Source organism: Apaloderma vittatum, unplaced genomic scaffold, assembly GCF_000703405.1.
Source record: "Apaloderma vittatum isolate BGI_N311 unplaced genomic scaffold, ASM70340v1 scaffold334, whole genome shotgun sequence".
Taxonomy (NCBI): Eukaryota; Metazoa; Chordata; class Aves; order Trogoniformes; family Trogonidae; genus Apaloderma; species Apaloderma vittatum.
This window is the reverse complement of record NW_009711884.1, coordinates 28,465-43,892: the sequence shown is the minus strand read 5'-3', so window position 1 is coordinate 43,892 and position 15,428 is coordinate 28,465. Positions and strand designations below refer to the sequence as shown.

General features: G+C 38.7%; 1 protein-coding gene across 1 annotated transcript in view; it reads left to right on the top strand.

The window, feature by feature from the left end:
* The window catches only part of LOC104272697 (lymphoid-restricted membrane protein-like), a 37,903-nt gene continuing 22,475 nt past the window's right edge, over window positions 1–15,428 (top strand). The window contains exons 1-10 of the mRNA XM_009867764.1: window positions 1–79; window positions 464–542; window positions 1,577–1,735; window positions 2,841–2,958; window positions 5,389–5,466; window positions 6,102–6,158; window positions 8,366–8,425; window positions 10,335–10,448; window positions 10,738–10,839; window positions 14,239–14,402. Of these exons, the coding sequence (XP_009866066.1) occupies window positions 1–79; window positions 464–542; window positions 1,577–1,735; window positions 2,841–2,958; window positions 5,389–5,466; window positions 6,102–6,158; window positions 8,366–8,425; window positions 10,335–10,448; window positions 10,738–10,839; window positions 14,239–14,402 (1,010 nt within the window). The remainder of the gene's footprint in view (window positions 80–463; window positions 543–1,576; window positions 1,736–2,840; window positions 2,959–5,388; window positions 5,467–6,101; window positions 6,159–8,365; window positions 8,426–10,334; window positions 10,449–10,737; window positions 10,840–14,238; window positions 14,403–15,428) is intronic.

The following is a 15,428-nucleotide window of genomic DNA, read 5'->3' as shown; positions in this document are numbered from 1 at the left end:
ATGCTTGACCCAGATCAGAAAGATGTCTCCATGGACCTGGAAACATTTCACGCCATCATGAAGGAGTGGATTGAAGACTGTAAGGGAAAATGGTAATTGCTTTTTATCAATTTAAGTTATAAAATCTTTTATGAAAGCAGAGAAGTAGAAAGTTCTCCTGTGGCTTATGCCTTCCATATTCAAAGATGTCTCAGGACACTGTGACCACTGTGTGAGTCTTGGCTGAAAGCTTTTAAATGTTAGAAAGTTGGTAAGCAATCAGTGATGTACTGATTTGGTGACTCTTGGTACTTCTTTGTTTCAGGGAAGATGGTGCCTCTGAGGAACCAAGAGCAAGCATGGAAGACCTGGAATTTAAAATGCATAAAAATACCTCTGAAGGTGCATACCACTTCATTCTATTTTTACTCAGGAAAACGCCACTTTTTTTTTACTCTGTAACTAAAGCTCTCGCCTCTTCCAGCAAAAAAGAGCTATGTCTGCATGAATATTACATCGGGAAGCTTGGAGGCCTTTGGAGGTGATGTGTCTAGAGGAGACATGTAAGTCCATTTTATAGAATCATGGAATTTAAACAATTCTTCTTTCTCAGAATTTAGTACTCCTAGCTTTGAATTACTTGAGAGCAATTTCTAGAACCACTGTTTTAGAAAACTGTTTTGATAGAGTTTCTAATGCTGACCTCAGTCTGCACTAGCTTTTGATGCTTCCTCGCAGCTTCTGCGGAGGCATGATGTGCTGTGGGTGCACCTAGGCAAAATTTTAGGGTAAAGCAAAATCGACACACTGGTAATTTTTCCTGTTCATCTCTTGATCCTTCTGTATCCATTTGCTTTTTTTAATTCCTTGTGGTCAGTGTTTTGTCACGTGGTGTTTTTTTTTTTTTCTTTTCTTTTTAAACTGATTCATTCTCTCCCCCAAGTTCTTAGGTGCATGACAATAAGAAGATGTTATTTCCTGAAAATCTGATCCTTGGCTTTGTTTGGGGTTTTATTTTTGTCATCACGACTGTCTTACATTCTGTTGGCAGCAAAGCACTTAAACACCAGAAATTTCAAAGATATTTTTTGCATTTTACACTTAGCCAAAAAGATCTTAAAATCTGCTTTGTGATGCTTCCTTATTGTTTCTCAGGATCTCAAAAGCATGACTTTTTTCAAATTTCAGTTAAAAGCTTGAGTGGGGAAGGGCTTAGGGCAGAAAAAAAGGCTCCAGAAACTGCAGAGTTAATGAAAAAGTATTAGTGGTAGCCTAAGAGGAGACTAGAAAAAGCTTAAAATAGTGTCATGCAGACATCCAGATATGGCACTTGTCTGGTGGCATGCTTCCAGTTGCAGGGAGCGTGAAAAAAAGTGCTTGAAAACAAAACAGTTCCTGGTCTCCATAGAATTAGAGAACTGATCTGAAGTTGACTTGGTATCTTTGTTCAAATAGCTGTATACTGCAGGGTTACAAATCCTCTGTGGGTTCTCCTCTAGCCTCTCTAATCAGCGAAGAACAACGCTGAGATTTTTAGAAAGTCTAAATTAGATCAAATCACTTTTCTCAAAGTTCCCTGGTTTTGTTACTGGAACAGGGAGACTTCAGACTTGATAACCTGTGTTGCCGATCTGCAGTACAAGAACCAGAAACTACAGCAAGAGAATAAAAATCTGAAGCTCACGCTGGAAGCTGTGGATGAGGCCAACAATAAGCTATTGGCAGATAACGAGGATCTGCGTCAACAAATAAAAAGGTGGGACGTGCTGATGACACCAGGTGTAGAGTGTAATGGCCATGGGCCCACCTTTCTTCTTCAAATGGCCCAGCCTTTCTTTATGCTTTTAGGCTTACTACGTTAAGTCAGGAAAGTTACTGTCCTGAAGCACTAGTATCTATAAGGTTTGACCTTCCTGCCTGGTTGTTCTCCTCTACCTTCTGGCTTTTATACAGTCAGTCATGTGGCTCATAGCCTGGCTTTTGCAGTGTGAGGTGCTGTGCAGGTACACACAGGAAAAATCTTAGTGTAAAGCAAAATCAAACAAAAGCAAATGAACAAAGAAGTGACTAATACCAAGAGAACAGCCAGGCACCAGAAGACTTCCAATCCTAGAGCCCCCCACTTGCTGCCAAGGGAAGTGAGCACAGTAAGAGCTATTTTGCCTATTCCCTTGAGGAACTAAAATGAGTTATCTCACTAGCTTAGTATGCCTGCAGCCTCGGAACATGTTAATTTTACAGGTATGAGCCTTTCTTTACATAATGCTCATCTGATCCAATTAATTCAATATGGTTACGTCAGCTGCCAAACCACTCCCAGTGCTTCCAGAGGAGATAAGGCAAGAGTACTGGGGTGTAGCTGGTGTGGGACATGTGCCCTCGTGTTGGGCCATGTACTCTAGGGCGCTCTGCAGCCTAAAGCCAGCCAGGAACAGGAACTTGCCCCATTGGTTAAATATATGTTGTTTGGGATATCAGATCAGGATAAGAAAATGATGCAGAGTTTATCCTTGAAAACTGAACTGAAATGGTTTCTGTAACTGCTAACAATGAAATAACGTAAAGATTAGTTGAAATGTTCAGGTAACCTGACATATTTCACTGTAACAAGTTAGACTGAGGTCTCATCCCTTACTGTGAGAGTAGAAGGGAGTGATGAATAAATGATAAGTCCCTTGAGCCTTTTCTTACTGGACAATAATGATGAGCTTAAACTTGATATTTGCAATTCTGTTAAGTATCTGTGCCAAAGAATAGGTCCCTTGTGGCTTCTAAAAAGTACTGTTGTTAGTATTTCAAGCTTACCTAACAACCAGCAGAAACTTCCTGAAGTTTCTGTGGGTTTCATTCCCCCCATGCAGCACTCAGCATTCTGTACTGAAAGCCGAATCACTGGAAGAAGAGCTAGAAGAAGCAAAAACCAGCCTGAACCTGTCAGAAGAGAAGAGACAGCAGATTGTCTGCCAGAATAAACAGCTAGTAGGTGCTCTTATTTCTTAGCTGTTGTACAGGATCTCATGCTTTAACCATAACATGATTGTTCAAACTGTAAAAATCATGACCTTCTCTGTACCACTAGGTGCTGAGGCTTTTTGATATGTGATGTATTAGTGTTAGGAAAGCACTGAAGTTGGTTTGTTTTTTTTTTGAAGGGGAGCTTCTTTTAAATTGTTGTCAATTACAATAAGAAAACAATCAAAGGGCCAGTCTTTCACTTAATTATGCTGGAAAGCAGCAGCTCTCATGCTGCCATCACTGAGCCCTGTTCATTTTGATGTTGGTGATATTCTGCCAGGAATTAACTCGAATTTCTACAAACCAGAAGGGACAGGAGACTCGATTCAGATGCCCACACACAAAAATAAATTTTCCCAAGTGCCTCTAGGTTATTGCCAATGTCCTTATGGGCTCTTAGATATGATTAGGGTCTATCAGAAACTTGCCTATTCTGGACCGGTGGCTGGAAGCCAGGCTTGCGCACCTTGGCACAACTCAAAGGGCATGAGTTGCCTACATCAGAGCATTTGAATTGCATTCCAGGTGTTGTCCAAGAAACATTAGCAGAAGTTTTGTAGTTTTGCTTCTAAGTTTGTTAGTTACTGTTTCCTGTGCAATGGAGGCACCGAGTGAGATGCTACTGCCTTTCTTTCATGTGGAGAAAAAAAAAAAAGTGTAACGTGGTGTTTGGGCTGTCCAGGTTTGTCTGAACTCAAAGCATGAGCGCAACTAGATTTACTCCCTCTGGCCTCAAATCCCTCCTTCCTGTCATCTAGTGGTCTCACTTGTACTCTAATTCAAAATTCTTGTGTCAAACCCTTCAGCAAGCATTTGTGAGCTGGAATAGCTTCAGCACTCTCCCCTTATTGCTGTGCTTGCTGAAGCAAAGGAATGCAACACTACAGCTTCATATTGGGCACTGGATTTATTTTTTGTCTTTTGTTGGTTTTTGTCTGTTTGTTACTTCTTGACTTAGTTTGACTTTGAATGTTGAATGTGATGTGCTAAACCCAACTATTTTGGTTTTTCCCTCCTCTTTTTCTATTGAAAAACTGATCAGGAAAAAGAAAATCAGTCTCTCATCATCAAAATTACTTCTCTCCAGGAAGAGGTAAAACAGATCATGACTTTTCTTACTAAACACTTACCATTAAGAAATGAAATACTTGTCAGACTTGGAAGCCTGACATGCTAATTAACTTATCAAAATATCTTATATTTTACAAGGATGACTTATCATAAAAGTTTATGTTGAATTTGCACTGTGAATCATACTTTCTATTTGTTGGGTGAGTAAGGATATGAGATTGCCTCTGTCCCCCATACTTCCCCAAACAGCTTTCTTCCCCCACTTTAAAGCTTTGTGGAACAATTCCGAATATTTATAGTTAACATCATTATAAACATTCTAACTCTATGTTGAAATAATCTCCATCTAACACTTTTTATTTCATATTCACTTCTGTTTCCCTCTAAGATCCAAAAGAGGAGCCCTTTGTAGGACTGTAACCAAAAAAACCTGCAGTGACTAGGGACTCCCCCCACAGATGTATCCATTGACACTGGACAGGGATCTTCATGAGGCTTGTTAGGGAATATACGTCTTATGGAACAATGTGTCTAGGTTCTCTCTCTCTCTTTTTTTTTTTTTTTTTTTCTTTTTTTTTTAGGAGAACTATTCATAGACACAGAATGTATTGGGCTGGAAGGGACTTTTAAAGGCTATTTGGTCCAACTCCCCCTGCAGTGAGCAGGGACATCTTTAACTAGATCAGGTTGCTCAGAGCCCCATCAAACCTGTCCTTTAATGTCTCCAGGGCTGGGGCATCCACCACCAATCTGGGCAACCTGCTCCAGTGTTTCACCACCTTCACTGTAAAAAAAAATTTCTTCCTTATATCCAGTCTAGACCGACCCTCTTTTAGTTTAAAACTGTTGCCCCTTGTTATGTTGCAACAGGCCTTGCTAAAAAGATTGTTTCCATCTTTCTTATAGGTTCCCTTTAAGTATTTTATAAATAAAATATTTAACAAAATAAACGAGTTTTTATCAGGTGATACTGCTTGCAGCCTGTGTTTTAGACTATTTAGGATGAAATAGAGAAACAGGCTAAATCATATGTACCAGTGAAAAGAAGCACCTCATGGATTCAGGAATCTATTATCCACTGTAACAATGTGGTAGTCATCATCCTTTGCGTGTTTACCATGATCAAGGTCAGCCTTTCTGAAATAGGGGGAGATGTAGGAGAAACAGCTTCATTGGGACAAGCACATACATCATATGTGCATAAATGTGGGTAGTGTTTTAGAGTGGGCAGTATCTTGGGCATAAATATGTCATTTTGCCTAATTTCTTCAAGGACAAGCTGTCAATCCATTCAGTTGTGCCTAAACACTGTATCTTGTTCAGAATATTAGAAATAGGATGGACAACAACGGACTTAAAAAGAAGATTTTGGAGCTGTCTAAAAGTGCAGCGGAGCTTCAGGTAAGTGTTTCAACTCTAGGAGGAATAAAAAGACAAACTGTAGTTTACTCAGGTCTGTCAAGAGGAATTTCTCCCTGTGGAAGATAGACAGACCTGAAACTCTGTTTAAAGAAATGCAGCACAATCGTACCTTTGACTAAGGTCGCTGTCTGGAGGCTAAACACTCGGCTAATATAAAAGGTCAACTTCATTTTTTCCTCCAAGTCAAACTTTGAGGAAACCTTTTTCCCCACTACTTGAGAAAATACATTAGAGAGTCGTGTTTTGGCCAACGTTGCTGAAATTATTAGCCTGGACAGACAAGAAGAAAAAAAGGTGACTCTGAAAGATGAGAACGCTTTTACTTTTAACTGTTTTACAAGATTTCATAGAATTGCTTATATTGGAAAAAACCTTTAGGAACATTGAGTGTAATTGTTAACCTAACACTAAACCATATATCTAAGCACTGCGTTTACTGTTTGGACTTTGAATCACAAACAGTTTGAATCACACTGTGCAAGGTATTCAAAGAAGAATTTTATTTTTCTAAACAAGGAATGTTGATACCCCTTTTCCAAGTAGGAGGTAAGAACAAACTTGTATGATGATACATACCAATGGCTGGAATTATTTTTGATTTTCTCATTCTTTAGATCCAAGCACATCTCTATGAGAACACAGTGGTGAATAAAGAGGCAAGCTTGATGCAGGTTAGTTGCTTTTAATTCTTGGATGAAAATAGTGATTATGGGATTATTTGTATGATGATAATGAAATAGTCTTCACTGTGGCACTTTTGGTTTTACTGTTCTCACACTACAGAACTTCATTCTATAAATGGCTTCAAAGCAGGCAAAAATCTGCTTTATGACCTGGCTGTGAGCCCACATAACTAAAGATTTTGGCATTTTTTTTTCCAGTTTAAAAGAAAAAAAAAAACCAAATGGAAAATCCCAACCTATTAAAACAGACCAAACCTACAAACTTTAGAAAAATTAACAGAAACTTCTAAAGTCTACTTCCTTCAACAGTTGCTAAAAGAATGCAGAAGATCCTTTGCTTTGTCTTTTACTTAAATTGCTTAATTTTTTGTTGAACTAGAAATAGTGATTCAGAGCTCAACAGAAAAGCAAATTTGTCCTTTCTCAAAGGACAAGGCTCAGTAGGCTCTGCTGGAGAGCGAACACTTCTGATGTCGTTTTTAATCTTCTACTTTGTGTTAAAAACCAAATACATAAGACTACCTAAGGGTGTTGGCATTCTCTGGATTTGTGAGTTAGGCAAATAACCCTATAGGGTAGTGGAGCTTCTATTTAGCAGAACATGTTCAAAATCAGCTGATGAAATATTTGACTGTTAGGTTGCCTGCAAAAATGAGTGTGGTTGAAGTAAAACAGTGACAAAGATAGAAACTAATCTCTATGCCATCCAACACTTGCAGCCGAGTGCTTTTTAATAGCAGTTTGTTTCGTGGGGTTTTTGTTGTGGAGGTTTGTTTTTGCTTGGTTTTTTGTTTGTTTTCAGAAGCAGTTTAATGACACAAATGAATCAACTTGTTGGGTTTTTTTTCCCCAAAATAGCTTTCACTTTGTCCCCGAATGATTCAAAACTCTTGTAGCCTCTGTAATATACTTTTACTATTAAAAAGGATTTTTTAGTCTAGTGACTAAATGAGAGTTTTAAAAGCAGACTTCTAGATTGTGTGTTCTTGTAGAAGAAAGCGACTCATTTAAACAGCCTTGAAGAAACTGGTGGGGAAAATTGACTTTGCTTGTTGGCATTAGGATCTGTGGGATAAGGGTGTGGGTTTTGTTGTTTGGTGGGTTTCTGTGTTAGCTTTTTTTTAAAAAAAAACAAAAACAAACCAAAACCCCCTCTCATAGGTCTTCATCCAGAGATAGATTGGAGAGAATTTATGGGCACTGAAATTTAACATGACAGCCTTTCTTTTTCAAGCCTGGAGAAAAGCAAGCCTTAAAAAAAATAAATACAAAACCTCACAAACAACAAAAGAAACCAAACAAACAAGAAAACCACCCACAAACTTCAGCACAATAAAACAATTATCTCTGACAAGGCTGGAAACCTGGCTCCATAGACTCACTTCTCCTGTTTAGCTTTCTGTGTATTTCTTCATTCAAAAACTTCAATTGTTTTCAAAGGGGAAAGGAATTCATAGAACGGGTGAGAGGACCAGAGCTCCTACCTGGAGTTTTTTCCTACCCGTTTTCTCTAAGAAATGCTCTGTTTGCCTGTGCCGTGCTCTCTGTTCTAACGTATCCTAATGGCAAAACATGACTGAATTTAATTGCTAGTTTGTGATGCTAAGAAAACTTCTAACTCCACAGTCTCACTGTGGGGATTGATATGTTCTCCATCAGCTCTCCCATAAGAGGGTGTTTAATCTGCAGAGCGCTACACTCTATGCCTTTAATAATGAAAACTAAAAAGAGCAAACTCTGAACACTGCAACTTGTTTTAAGAGATAGCTTGAATAAAAATTCATGCCAGGCATAATATAGCCCAGCTTTCCAGTGATAACTAGAATGCTTCCATCCAGTTTAATCTGCTGCTGCTAGTACAGAAGCCAGGTTAAGTAATAAGGTAAAACACAGCACTTGGAAAGAGGTTTTTCTGCCTCCTTAATTCAGGAGCTACATACAAAAGATCTTCTGAGTGCTTTGTTAGACAATGTGCAAGGTAATCGATTGTCTACTTTTCGGTTTGCAGCTATTTTTATGTTGCATAATTAGGTTGGTGCTCAAATCTAAATTGTATAGCTTACTGCTGTGACATAGGATTGAGTAGAGCATTCTTTTGGTTACAAAACATCCTAGCTCTAAGTACGAGATGCACTTCAGTGTGCTAGTTCTTGGGTTGTGTATTCTAAAGTTTCTTTTCTCCACAATCTCTGCAGAAGGAGGAGGCCATCAGAGAATTGAAGTTAACTGTTGTGGAGTGCTCCTCGATAATAGAGGTATGTGACCCAGCCTTAATTTTTGACTATGTGAGGGGAAAACCTGCATATCCTAGGCTTATTCTGCATGAAAAACCAGCAATCTAACTAGGATTGATGTATGTTTTAGACACTGCAGGCAGAAAAAAAAAAGCTACTGGAGAACATGCAACACATGCAGCTAGAGCTGATCTTGTGAGTATTGTGGAAAAAATCCAGGAAATCTGGTTCATTGAAAGTTTTTAAAAAATAAAGCTTATATTTTTTCTTTTGTTTCCCCCCTTCTTCTTTTAGAAATGGGTTGAGTTTCCCATCGTGTAAATTTAACAGCAACCTTTCTGAAGGGACAAATTCGCTGCACTGTGAACTGGAGCTTGCTCAGTCTTCAGAGGTATGAGTCAAATCTTTATTTACTATCATCCCAGTTGTCTTGCATTGGTAAAGAAAGAACAAATCTTTATTCCCTGTAGATCATTAATAATCCTGGGACTTGAAGCTGTTAGTCTTAGCACACAAGCACAGAAGGGGAAGGTTATGAGTTCATCTAAAGAAAAGCAAGCAAAGTACTTGGAGAAGTACAAAGGAAATCTGGAAGAGCTAGGGTCATGCATTTAGCTGGCAGAAGAGCAGACCGATAGGAGAAGAATTTCAAAATTTGTTATTAATGATGAAGAAAGTAATGGTCTGCTGCTTCTTGTGCTGCCTACACCTTACACAAAAAATAATTTCCAATTGCAGGAAGGGAGACTTTTTCCTTGAAGTCTAGTGTAGTGAAAAAGAAAATTAAGCACCTTGACAAGGTTGTAGTCTTCCTCTAACTTATCCTTTTAACTTAGATAAACATCTGTCCATAAGTACCGTTCCTTTGCCTCTTAGCAAGTGCAAGAGACAGATATTGGCAGTTCTGTCCAGCTTTTTCTTTCTTTTTTTTTTTTTCTCTTTCTTCTGAGGCCCTTGGATAATGACTCATAGGAGAAAGATCGTTCTTGTGATTCTGGTGCAGGCTGACAAATCTTCGTACTGCAGTTGAGCCCGTTGATTTGGAGTTGTCGTGTCCCCCGTGTCCTCTGCAGAGCACCCAGCAGTGTGGTTTGGTGACTCTTGGCAGCTGTGCTTGTGGTCAGACACGCTTCATGTAACACTGGAAGTTTGTTCTCTAATTTACTGTTCTTGTAGCTTTCCAGCACCCAAATGGAGAACTACTGGGGGGAAAAAAATACATTATTGTTTTAGTTCAGATTTTTATCTGTACTTCTATTCTGTACTTCTTTCTCTAAAGAAGAAAGACCTATCCTTCCTTACAATGCTGTCATCCCTTCAGATAACAAATATGTGCTATTACAGTGATGCATCTTGTAAGACTTCACGGTGCTGCTACTTCTTTTTCTATGTGGTGCATTTGTAAAGAGTTACATCTGCAACAGGAAAAAAAAATCTACTAATGGACTAAAACTACAGGCCCAGAAATGAGAGGTGTTCTCAGCTAGGCAGCTTCATTTAAAAAGTATTGTATTGTCCCATGTTCCATCTTCCCACAGCCAGAGCGAGTGGCTGTGATTGCCTCTCAAGTGCTGTGATGAGGCACATTCCCCCAAATCACCTGTAAAGGAGCTAGGGGTTCTGCTTATTCTTCATTTGGTGAAGCCTCTTCTGAATAATGATAACCAACTACTGACTCCCTCTTGCTTACAATGCAAACTTTTACACCGGGAGAAGCCAGCATCTTGGTGGGCTTGCTGCCCTTTTTTTTTTTTTTTTTTTTTTAATTTAAAATTCCTGTGTCATGATAATTTTGAAAAACTAAGTTTCAGTAGCTCTGACCTCCTGGTAAATACAATACAGGCATATTTCAGGAAAGTTTAAATGTCACAGATGCTGATTTGTAATCAGATGCCAAAATAAGCTACCTGGCTCTTCCATCTCTTCAAAGATTATCAAGACTGAATGGACGTCTCTGGATGAAACACTGGATTGTGAAGTGCTGTTTTTACTTCAGGGACCTGAATATGTGGGAGAAAAATTTAAGACTGTCATGCAAGACTTGGTCAGTGGTTGATCTTATGTGAATACGGATGTGGTCTTCTGTCAACCTTTTGATTTAGGATTTCCTCAAATGTTGATAATTGAGTCACATTTACTTATTTTGAAAAAATAAGAATAGCTTCTTTGGGGGGTAGTGGAGGGGAGGGATGTGAACACACAAGTGAGTACTCTAACAATATCATTTGACCCCTCCTTTAGCACTTTAATTTATAACTTGGGTGATTCTGGGAAATGTTGTGTCAGACTAGCAGTAGAAATGCCAGGCTTTGATTTTATTTATTCATTTTCAGCAAGAGGAAGCTTCTGAAGCAGAGGAGCTCGTCATGACTTCTTTACAATGGGTGAAAGACGCTGACATGAGCATGCAGCAGGCTTGGGAAAGAAAACTTACGGCAAGTAACTGTTTCTGTGAAGCTGTTTTATGAAGTAGTGGGGCAATGTAAAAATTTAAGGTGGTTATCTTACTGCTGTGTGCTTGGTTTGTTACTTGATCACAGCAGTCCTTTTGGAGGTCGGGATGGATGTATGAAGATAAATATCTTGGAACTTTTGTTTATGAGAAGGAGAAAGGTGGTGATTGCTTTTCACTTAAATGCCATACTTTTTACTGACTTGTGCAATATCTGACTTTGTTAAAACTATGCTTGAAAGAAAAGGTAGATGAAGCAAGTTGATTTCAAGAGAAAAATGAGGTCAGACAACAAAACTATTTTGTGTGAGCTGTGAAGCTTTTCTGCCCACTGCATATTTGTGTGTGCCTTGAGCACTCATTTTCTCCTGTGCTCTGAATCTGACTATGGTAGTGCATGCTTTTGCCATCAAGAGGAGGAGGGAGGTGTCTTTATAACCAGGTGACCAAATCAAAACCTTTTGTAGAGTTTGCTTGCTTTTGAAAGGCAAGAGTGTTCTGCTTTTGCTGGACACACTCCACAGGAGAAGTTTCTACAAAAATGTACTTTACAATATAATGTATTTTTACTATTCCTCATATGTCTTGTGAGACTTGAAAGGAAAGACCTTTGCTCAAGGTAACTGGCAAAAAAGAACTTCCCCACAGTATTCTGTGGTCATGGCTCAACTCTTGCTCTTGTTCCCTCCTTCCCTCCCATGTAGCAGCCTGGTTTCTGAAATTTTTTCTTTTCTTACTAGATGTAGCTTTTTCTCTAACCTGCTCCTTCTTACTAATCTGTTTTTAGGAACATTGCTACAGAAAACTCTAGTGAACAGTATATATTAATTCTCTCTTTCAGTTCTTTGCTAAAGGCAAAAACCCACTTGTGTAATAGCGGGTGGCACCACAGTCTGTGCTGCTCTAAGCTGTTAGCTTTTGAGCAGTAAGCTACGCTTTTCCTCTAGTGCTGCAAAATACTGTAGCTGGCCCTACTCATCCTTCCTGGGCAGGCAGGAGCAATCATTGGAGTCATCCAGTTCTGCAGCTAGCTTTCACTTAAAGAAGGTGGGACCATCTCAGTCTCTCATTCCTGGTATGACCATGGGTAGACTCTGCGGAAACTGCTGGCTCATGGGTTGATGTAGCTTTTTCATCTTGACTAAAACCTTCCTCCTTCAATACTGTCACACCTCAAAAAAGCTTGTTAACTTACTGTTCATGTTGAGATCATACTCCCGTTAAACGTATGAAGCTAAAAACTTTTAGTGTGGGTATTGAGTTAATCATGGCAAAAGTATCCTATTTCTGGCTCCTAGAGAGCAAGGCATTTGGAAACTAAGCTAACAGAGGATTGAGGAAAAACAAGATCGTCTGAAAAAAAAAGGTCTTGCCTTTCTGGGACCTGCTGGAATGGGAAGTCATAGACTCATAAAGGTTGGAAAGGACCTTTAAGATCATTAAGTCCAACCTACCACCCTAACACTAAACCATTTAAGTGATAAACCACCTAAGTGACTTAATGTTAAACATATTGTCTTCACCTAGGTAGAACAAGTCGGATACATGTGAAATATGGTATATGGAGCCAAACAACATCTAAAAAAATAAATTCCAAGTACCTTCTTAAAGGCCTAAAGAAAGCTTTTGTAAAAAAAAATTAAAATTAAAACTTGTAGCATACAATATCACTTGAAGCCTAAACACCTCCCTACCCTTTCCTGTGAGATATGTTATGGACATACTTTGTTGGGTTTCAGTATTTTTAAGCACGCTTTAAAGTATGCTATATATAAAGCATATTTTAAGTGTGCCTTTGTTTTTGTGTGTATATGCATATATTTAAGCATGTATCGGTGGTGACAGTAAAAACTTTTTCTCTCTTCTGCTGGCATGTATGCATTGACAAAGCTGTACCCCTTATGTTTCCAAACCATGTTATTTTAAGAGCAAAGGCTGCCTTCCTTGGCTGCGAAACTGATCTTCAAGCTGTGGACATTTGCACACAATTCCATCCCATGCCTTTCTGGTAAACTGCTCAGGCTATCTTGTTGGGGTTTTTTTAATGCAATATACCTGATGTCTTAAGGTGTTGTGTTTTTTGACTGGTTGTTTGAAGCTCACAACATTAGAGTCTAACTTACAAGTATGTGCCATGTTACCTACTTGCAAAATTGATGTTTTTCTCCTTTGATCTAATGTATGGAATACGAGCCTCCTTCTTGCCTGACCTCTGTTTGATTCTCCTTAAGCATTCTTAAAAGCTGAAGACTCTGTATGCTCATTTAAATGAGGTCAGAGAAAGAGGACTGGATTCTTCTTTCTCAGTACTTTTATACCGTAAGTCACTGATAGTGAAATACAGACAACGCAATGTTACTTAGCACTTTGTTTTTATCCTCTTCCCCTTTTTCTTCCTACAAATTGGTGTTAAAACTGAAAGCCTTTGTCATAGGGGTCATCCCTTGGATTTCATCTGCTAGATGGGTGTGACAAACTGAAATGTGGATTTATTGGTTTGGGTTTCTTTTCATTTTGTTGTAATACGCACTCAAATGGGTGCAGTGGGGTTAGTTGTACTTTGAGGAAAGGGTCATAAAAGTTTAAATTTTTATCAATTATAAGATTCCTGCAAGATGGTCATTAATGAAACTTCCCCTTATGAAATATGCTTTTTATTGCTGCATTTGAGTATCTTGTGATAGAACTTTTCTAGAGCAAGTGGTGAAGACTCCCTTGTGCATTATGTAATCTCCTACCATGCTTACTATAAATGCTTACTAACAGTTTATTTGTTTTACAAGGGCTAAAGAGGAAGAGGGCTATCTGTGCACCCTAGATCTGCTCAGAAAGGAAGGTTGAGAATGGCTTTCAACTTAGAAGTAACTTTCTGAAAAAAGTTGGAGCCATTTATCAAATTGAACTGACATACAGAAGGCTTGTGTTTTCTTTTGCAAACTGTTATATATTGCATAATTAAAACAAAGTTGTAAAGTACTAACAGTTGGCAGGAGCCTAGCCTCTCTGATTCCCCCATGCTATCAGATTCCGGAGTTAAAAGGCACAAATCTGAAGCTTAGGTAGCTTTGTTAATCTATTAGACTGCACAGAACACTGTTTTGTACAAAGCAAACACGCATTTCTCTTTTATAATCATTTCCTCATTAAAAATGTATTTTTATTCATTTCTCTCTCTGACTTTCCAACCTGAAGCTATGTGAGTAGATTAGAAAATACTGACAACAATCCACATTCTTTATTGCTAAAAGATTTGGATGCAGATGATGATACTAAATGGTGGAGCAGGGAAATCAATGCTAACTATGTAAACTGGGGCTGTGAATTAGTCTCAGGCTCTGCTCTTCATATAACCATATGACAACTCACTTTCAAAATTCCACAGGTTCTCAGGCAAGAACTAGGAGAAAAAAGACACCTTTGGATCCAGAAACTTCATCTCCTGGAAAAATATAAAGAAACCCTAGAGAAAGATTTTATTCGAATGGCAGGCAACCTGAGGAGAACCAAGACAGAGCAATTTCACCTGGGAAAAGAGCTTTCTGCCAGGTACCCCTCAAAGCATGTGTGTGTCTTTCAATTTTGATGTTTGTTTATTTGGGTTTTTTTTGGCAGTATACATTTTTGGTTTGTTTTTCTTTGTTGGTGGTTTTGTGGTTTGTTGTTTTTTTTTTTTTGGTCGTGTGGACAAAAGTTTACTAAATTTTGAAGACTTTTTTTCCCAGAGGAAGGTATCTGCTGTTTTGGAGATTGGATCTGGTTTTAGCCTAATATTTACACTATGAGGGAGAGCTAAGGTTTGTGTATGAAGTAACATGTGATCTTGAAGATGTCTTTTGAAAACACCAGGGAGACAACAGACAGAGCAGTTAAAGCAAGAAAGCACTGTCTATCTAGCAGGTGCAATCGTTAAATAAACTGCTGGTTTTGTGTTAAGCAGAAGACCCATAAAACATATGCCTACAGGTGTCATTGCTTTGGGAGACAATTGCTAGCCACAGGTGATATAAGGTCTTGACTGCATAGCTTCAGGGAGTTATCTCATTAAATATGAAAATATAACATTGGATTTCTAGCCATTCTATGAAAATGTAACATCAGATTTTTAAATTATTGGCACGTTTCCTGCTAGGAGTTTTGGTGTTACAAATATGGCAGCAAAAGATAGCAGGTGTAAACCTCTGCCTGTCCTCCGTCCTCCCTCAGACATTCAGGGAAGTATCTACTCAAGTGGGTGTGTGGTGGGGTTTTTTTTGTAGGGTTTTTTTGATTTTTATTTTTTTTGCTAGAACAACTAATCTGAATTTGTTGTCTTGTGGAATCCAGGCTTACACAGTGTCAGCCTTCTATTATCCTTTGCAAAACTTTACATTTAGCATATGTGTCTTCAGTTGTCACCATGCAGTCACACTGCGCTTCTGCCTGATTTAACTTCCATGTAAAGCTGTTAATGTAGAACACCCACATGCTCTCTCTTAGCTTGAAAAAGAGCTGGTAAAAATACGGGTGGCTTGGTTTCTGAAAGCTTTTCCTCTGTATCAAAAATTGTTTGTGGTAGTAGCAAGAAGAAGAAAA